We start from the raw sequence: 8,382 nt of genomic DNA on the forward strand, positions 1-8,382 counted from the left end.
GCAGTGCTTCCCATGAGTTCTCCGAGAAGGATAGCTTGTAATGGACCTTGCCATCACTGCTAAACTGAAGAGCCCGCAAATTATGTACAGTCGGATCTCCAGCTTTTTTGCCTGGTCTGATGCTGAGGATGTAAGAGCGTCTCCGAGAAATGCGGCTACGGAAAAAAATCACGCATCGCTGCCGTGGTGCGCCCAGCTGTTGCCATGGGGACACTTCCTCATAATAAACACAAGTTTCAGATGAAAACAACACTGAGGAGCGGTTAGCTTTTGTTCCCCTCCGTCATTTGAAATAGGATTATTATTACGGTATTGCATGATTGAACAGAACAATACTAAGACCGAGACAGACACAGAATGGGTTACTGGCTCGGAGAGGGACGGAGGGGCCAGAGCGGCAGGACCAGCTACGACATCGGCATCGGGCACCGACGACACCCGCCGTTCAACGCCATCAACACCGCATCCAATGGTTTTGACAACAAGGTTTGTTTTGATTGAATCTACGGGACCAGCAACGTTAACGTTACTTATTATTACATGATGTGGTCGTTGTTGTTTCATTCACTATTATTAATCGCCCACCACGGCGCCACCCCACGGAGTCTCTCTGGACTCTGGAGTGTCCACTTCTAGGTTATCAATCTGCGCATGATGCCTAGTTCGGGAGTAGGTGTAATGTGATTAATTAATGTAATTGATTGGTTGATTGAAAAGTTTATTAACAGATTGCAGAATGGGTACAGTACAGTACAGCTCAATACACACAATTGTTAAGGGGATGCAGGGGACCAGAGAAAGACTTTCGTCTAGTTTACATCAGGGTCCTCCATTTTCAATTCATCAGGACATATATGACATACATGACATACAGATAGACAGTACTGCTACATCTATACATTTATGACATATCAGATTTGCAAATACATACTGTTTGTGATACAAAAGTGTCCAGAAAAAGAGTGTATATACATTTGACGTAGAAACTGTACATTGGAGGAGGTTGGGTGGGTGGGTGGGTGGGGGCTGTACATTGGAGGTGGGGGGGGGGGGGGGGTTGGGTAGGGGACACACACACATTTTACACTGTACATTGGAATACTGACAAAGCCTTACTTGGTCATTAACTGTACAACTAGGTTAGGACATTTGTAGGGGCCAGTTTCGAATTGCTGTCTCACGTAGGTGTTTTTTGAGTGTTTTTGAAAGTGGGTAGTGATTCACATTCCTTTACAGCTTTGGGTAGGGCGTTCCACATTGATGTGGCATAATAGCGAAACGTGTTTAGTCCCTTGTTTGAGCCGAATCTGGGTTTAACATGATTTGTGGAGCTCCCTCTGGTGTTGTGATCGTGGTATTCACTGACCTTTGGGAAGTATTTTGACATGTACATGGGTACCTTGGTCGCGTAGTGTATCTTAACGCGGAATGAAAATGGGGGACCCTGATGTAAACAAGACAAATGTCTTTCTCTGGTCTGCATCCCCTTAACAATTGTGTGTATTGAGCCGTACTGTATTGTACCCATTCTGCAATCTGTTAATAAAGTTTTCAATCAATCATTCATTCATTCATTCATTCATGCAGTGGTCTATAATATCAGCAGCACAGATAACTCTAGGTTGAGGGGGCGTGGTCTATAATATCAGCAGCACAGATAACTCTAGGTTGAGGGGGCGTGGTTTATAATATCAGCAGCACAGATAACTAGGTTGAGGGGGCGTGGTCTATAATATCAGCAGCACAGATAACTCTAGGTTGAGGGGGCGTGGTCTATAATATCAGCAGCACAGATAACTCTAGGTTGAGGGGGCGTGGTCTATAATATCAGCAGCACAGATAACTCTAGGTTGAGGGGGCGTGGTCTATAATATCAGCAGCACAGATAACTCTAGGTTGAGGGGGCGTGGTCTTCTGTTCACTGAATGGAGATGTCAAGTTAGTATGATAATGACTTGATTGATTGAAAATGTTATTAACAGATTGCAGAATGGGTACAATATACATTACGGCTCAATACACACACTTGTTAAGGGGATGCAGACCAGAGAAAGACTTTCGTCTTGTTTATTACATCAGGGTCCCCCATTTTCAATTCATAATGACATTTATGACCGTACACAACATACAGATATTTGACGCTTTCGAACGTAAACATATTCACGGGACCAGTGGGATTGATTGCTATGGGAGATTAACATGGACTAACCAGTGCTGCCAGGTGACAAATTCATTGTCACAGCTGCTATGGATGTTTTTGAACCACTAAAATGAAAGGTGCTATATAGATAGAATTTGTATGTAGAGTGATATGTATATATTTAAATAATACATCCACAGAGCTTTTAGAAAGTTGCGGAATAAAAGTATTGCCCCCCCCCCCAAATTATTGATTTATGAATTCATAATTAAAAAATATGTTGTGGGTCCAAAAGGAATGTTGCTGTTTGCATGTTGTGTTGCATGTATCTCCTCCCTACTTCCCTGCGACATCTAGTGGCTGAATGTGTTATCTATAACACATTTAACTACATTTTAGCAAAGTAGTTCAATTACTTGTTTGTGGACTAGTTAGCTGGTATTCGTTACAACTACTGAAAACTAACCAGCTAGTCTATAGCTGTTGGTGAACAGCACCTCTCCCGGAGCTATAGGCTAGTGCTGTGGTCCATATCCGCTTCCATTCAACATTAAAAAAAAACGACCCTTCATACTGTCATGCACTTTTCTACAAAATAATCTTCCTTGCCTATATTACTACCTACTATGCTGATATAGACTCTACTACTACTGTCTGTATGCATTCAACACTGCAGCACCAAAGTTTCAACACTGTTTGATGAACATTGTTACTCAGCTGATAGAGTTGTACCCTTCCTGCTGACCTGTCCTACAGAACTTGTAAGTCACTTTGGATAAAAGCGTTCAGCTAAATGACTAAATGTAAATGTAAGCTATAGCTTGCAGCCAGATAGCATTCTACTAAACACACAGATAGTATCAATCTTCTTGTCTGACTCTGGAGAAGACTGTAAGAGCATTTCCCATAATATTGGCGTGTTCCTTAAATATTTCACCTCCCTTTCTACAGTACAGATAGTTATTGAAGTCTGGACAAGTCTTTTATCATGGACACAATCTTATGAAATCAAAGTATTCTTGGGGATCCACATTTTTTGTCAGTTTTGGTGTCCTTGATATATATAAAAAAAAAAAGTTAAGAACCATGTACTGGCCTAAACCTTTTTATAGCCTACTAGTTTGGTGGGGATAGTGGGGGTCACAATAAACAAACATCCCCTCAGTAGTAGGCTAACCCGCCAATATATTATTTCTCTGATGTCTTGTCTGTATGTCTGTCTCTGCTGTAACATGGTTGTCTCTCTGATGTCTTGTCTGTCTGTCTGTCTCTGCTGTAACATGGTTGTCTCTCTGATGTCTTGTCTGTCTGTCTGTCTCTGCTGTAACATGGTTGTCTCTCTGATGTCTTGTCTGTATGTCTGTCTCTGCTGTAACATGGTTGTCTCTCTGATGTCTTGTCTGTCTGTCTGTCTCTGCTGTAACATGGTTGTCTCTCTGATGTCTTGTCTGTATGTCTGTCTCTGCTGTAACATGGTTGTCTCTCTGATGTCTTGTCTGTCTGTCTGTCTCTGCTGTAACATGGTTGTCTCTCTGATGTCTTGTCTGTCTGTCTGCCTCTGCTGTAACATGGTTGTCTCTCTGATGTCTTGTCTGTATGTCTGTCTCTGCTGTAACATGGTTGTCTCTCTGATGTCTTGTCTGTCTGTCTGTCTCTGCTGTAACATGGTTGTCTCTCTGATGTCTTGTCTGTATGTCTGTCTCTGCTGTAACATGGTTGTCTCTCTGATGTCTGTCTGTCTGTCTGTCTCTGCTGTAACATGGTTGTCTCTCTGATGTCTTGTCTGTCTGTCTGTCTCTGCTGTAACATGGTTGTCTCTCTGATGTCTTGTCTGTCTGTCTGTCTCTGCTGTAACATGGTTGTCTCTCTGATGTCTTGTCTGTCTGTCTGTCTCTGCTGTAACATGGTTGTCTCTCTGATGTCTTGTCTGTCTGTCTGTCTCTGCTGTAACATGGTTGTCTCTCTGATGTCTTGTCTGTATGTCTGTCTCTGCTGTAACATGGTTGTCTCTCTGATGTCTTGTCTGTATGTCTGTCTCTGCTGTAACATGGTTGTCTCTCTGATGTCTTGTCTGTCTGTCTGTCTCTGCTGTAACATGGTTATCTCTCTGATGTCTTGTCTGTATGTCTGTCTCTGCTGTAACATGGTTGTCTCTCTGATGTCTTGTCTGTATGTCTGTCTCTGCTGTAACATGGTTGTCTCTCTGATGTCTTGTCTGTATGTCTGTCTCTGCTGTAACATGGTTGTCTCTCTGATGTCTTGTCTGTATGTCTGTCTCTGCTGTAACATGGTTGTCTCTCTGATGTCTTGTCTGTATGTCTGTCTCTGCTGTAACATGGTTGTCCTATGTTCTTCTTTTTTGTAACGCAAAACAGATTTCTGTATCAACAGACAATAAAGAACTACTTATCTTATCTTATCTAATTTCTATCTAACTTTTTCCCCCTTCTTTTTCCGTTTTTCTCCCATCCCAATCTTAGTCGTTAGTGTGAACGTTCGGCCAACCCGGAAGCACCACAGCTGGATTCGATCCCACTGTCTCTGTGGTGGTAGACAGATGATTAGTCCTCTGCGCTACCCGGCCGCCCTTATCTTATCTAATTTTAAAATGCACATACAAGATTACATAAGGGACTCAGTTATTTTTACTTTGTATTTTTTTTTATTCTGTCTTGTATTTTAAGCGTCAAGAATAGTTGAGTAGGCTTGGCACTGTGCATGTGTATGTGGATGTTGTGTTGCATTTCAAGATTCAAGATTCAAGATTCAAGATTGTTTATTGTCATATGCACAGTTAAAACGACAGTTTGCCATACAATGAAAATCTTACTTTGCTAGTCCACCCTTCACAAAAAAATCACACAGTACTTAACTTAAACATATTTAAATACAAGCGAGTGCTAGAAAATAAGATAAAATAGATACAAATATATATACAATACAACAAGGCACAGTGAGTTACATTGCACGTTCCATGGAGGTGACAGTGGGTCATAGCAGCAGTTAAAAGTGTCTTTAGTGATTCATAGTTCATAGTTGATAGTAGAAGGTGTGTGTGGAGGGGGGGGGGGCTAGGCATTCAAGAGTCTGATGGCCTGTGGGTAGAAACTGTTTGTCAGTCTCGTGGTTCTGGCTTTCAGACTCCTGTATCGCCTGCCTGGTGGCAGGAGGTTGAAGAGTCTGTGTTGGGGGTGTGCACTGTCCTTAATGATGTTGTGTGCTCTCCTGGTGGCCCTGGTAGAGTAAATGTCCTGCAGTGAGGGGAAGGCTGCTCCAGAGATGTACTGAGCAGTTTTAATCACTCGCTGGAGTGCCTTCCTGTCCTTAGCAGTGCAGTTTCCATACCAGACTGTGATTGAACTGGTAAGGACACTCTCAACCGTACTTCTATAGAAGTTGCTGAGAATCTTAGGTGGCATGCCAAATTTTATCAGCCTTCTTAGGAAGTACAGTCGTTGGTGGGATCTTTTTATTATCTGTTGGGTGTTGTGAGCCCATTGGTGAGGTCCTCGCTGATGTGTATACCGAGGAATTTAAAGGTTTTAACCCTATCCACCTCCGTCTCACCTATGTACAGAGGTGTGTGCTGTACACCCGTCTTCAAGGCCTTCAGTAGATTTTCTGATCTGCACGGTTTCAGCCAGCTAATCACCCAACCCACAAGGGTATGCGATTCGACACAAACCACCATTGACCTCATTTTGACCTCTGACAAGTCAATGATCTCCAGTAAAGGGGTGATAGCATGCGGGTTAAGTGATCATTATATGATTTTCTGTACCCGCAAAAAGCTAAAACAGAAGGCCGGCTGTCACAAAACAGTCACATCTAGAGACCTCAAAACTTACTCTAGAGAGGCCTTTAACCTAGAACTGGGGAGCTTGGACTGGTCAGATGAACTCAGTGGTACACAGGTTGAAGAAACATGGCTTGGATTCAAAACCAAATTCACAGCAATACTCAACAACATGGCACCCATAAGAACCACCAGGGTTAAAAATCGCGCTGAGGCATGGATGCACACTGAAATACTGACCGCTATGAAAACCAGAGACAAAAAATGCTCTGAACTTCATAAAAGTCAGACAAAGCTTTCCAAAAGCTCAAACAGTGAACTCCAAGCCCACGTGGTTGAACTAAAAATCCAAAGAAACAGACTAAGAAATGACGTAAACACCATGATCAGAACCGCAAAAACAAATTTCATCAACGACAAAACTGAGGAAAACAAAAACAAACCCTGCAAACTTTGGAAATTACTCAATAATCAACTAGGCTGCAGTAAAAAACTAAAAACCAGATTCTCAAACATAAACATAAAGACGGACAACACGCTCATCACAGACAAGCTGGATGTAGCCAATTACTTAAACATCTTCTTCACAAACATAGCCACAACACTGGTAAACAAACTACCCTCCCACTCAGGGCATTATGGGGTAGAACACATAGTAGCATACTACAAAAACCTAGGGGTCCACAAAGACGACTTCAAACTCGAAATGGTAACAACCGATGAGGTACTCAAAAAATTGAGCGCCCTCCAACCTAACAAGGCCACTGGCCATGACAACATCCCCTCCAAATTCCTCAGAGACGCAGCAGCCGCCATCACCCCAGTCATCACACACATAATAAACCTCTCTATAAGACAGGGGCACGTCCCCAAGGACTTCAAAATTGCGAGAGTGACCCCTCTACACAAAAAGGGCAGCAAATTAGACCCAGGCAACTACCGCCCTGTTTCTATTCTTACCTCCATCTCGAAAGTCATGGAGAAAATAGTCTACGAACAGGTCGAAAAGTACCTGGCGGAAAAAAACCTAATCTACGAATTCCAATCTGGCTTCAGAACGTCCCACTCCACTGACACATGCCTCCTCTATTTGAACGACCACATCAAACAAGAGGTGGACGCTGGCAAATACTGCGGCATGGTCATGCTGGACCTACAAAAGGCCTTCGACACTGTCAATCACTCCATTCTAATGGACAAGCTAAAAGCAATTGGTTTTGATAGCCTATCAGTGAGCTGGATGCAATCCTACCTGGAGGGGAGAGAACAGATGGTAGAGGTAAACGGTACTCTATCCCCCCCCCTCACAGTGAGCTGTGGTGTTCCACAAGGAAGCATACTAGGACCGCTACTCTTCCTAATTTATGCAAATGACATGTCGTCAGCCTGTGACTGCAACTTGTTCCTGTTTGCGGACGACTCAGCCCTGCTGGTCTCTGACAAGAACAAATTGCAGGTTGAAAAAACCCTCAGCACGGAACTAGGCAAAATCTGCATATGGCTCGCTGATAACAAACTATCATTACACATGGGCAAAACAGAGTCCATTCTCTTCGGTTCAAATAACAAACTCAGCAAGACCGACGGATTCTCAGTTACAGTGGGTGACAATATTGTCACAAGGAAAGACGAAATTACCTACCTGGGTTCCATCCTAGAGGCAAATCTTTCCTGTGACAAAATGGCATCCAATGTAATAAAAAAAAGTCAACCAACGAACTAGATTCTTGTACCGGATCTCCTCTCTGGTAAACAAGAATACCCTGAAGACTCTGGCAGGAGCACTCATTCAAGGGTACTATGACTATGCGTGCACCTCATGGTACCAAAGCACCTCAAAGGCGCTTAAAACAAAATTACAAACATCACAAAACAAACTGGTCAGACTACTACTTGACCTGAACCCCAGAACCCACCTCACCCCTGCCCACTTTGCCAACCTAGGATGGCTTAGAGTAGACGACAGAGTACAGCAACTTGCAATGGGCCTGGTCTACAAGATACACTATACGACCGGGGTGCCCATGTACATGTCAAAATACTTCCCAAAGGTCAGTGAATACCACAACCACTACACCAGAGGAAGCTCAACAAATCATGTTAAACCCAGATTCGGCTCAAACAAGGGACTAAACACGTTTCGCAATTATGCCACAACAATGTGGAACGCCCTACCCAAAGCTGTAAAGGAATGTGAATCCCTGCCCACATTCAAAACCGCCCTTAAAGAGCACCTACGGGAGGCTGCAATTCGAAACTGGCCACCGTAAATGCCCAAAACCCCCACCACCTCCTAATAGACAGTCTCCTCCCCACCGCATGTATATATTCCCTCCCCGCCGTATGTATATTTCCCTCCCACCCACCCACCCCCTCCTAATGTACAGTCCCCTCCCCATCATATGTATATACTCTGTCAGGATCTAGGGGTAACAGTACTGTATAT

The 8,382-nt window shown here is 43.4% G+C and overlaps 1 protein-coding gene across 1 annotated transcript in view; it reads left to right on the forward strand.

Moving 5' to 3' along the window:
• Positions 1–263: 263 nt before the first annotated feature.
• The window catches only part of saxo3 (stabilizer of axonemal microtubules 3), a gene marked incomplete at its 3' end in the record, with an annotated part of 18,543 nt that continues 10,424 nt past the window's right edge, over positions 264–8,382 (forward strand). Inside the window, exon 1 of the mRNA XM_084329275.1 lies at positions 264–486. Coding sequence (XP_084185401.1) covers positions 358–486 — 129 coding nt within the window. The 5' untranslated portion in view covers positions 264–357. The remainder of the gene's footprint in view (positions 487–8,382) is intronic.

This window comes from Notolepis coatsorum (genome assembly GCF_963971535.1).
Source record: "Notolepis coatsorum genome assembly, chromosome: 14".
Taxonomy (NCBI): Eukaryota; Metazoa; Chordata; class Actinopteri; order Aulopiformes; family Paralepididae; genus Notolepis; species Notolepis coatsorum.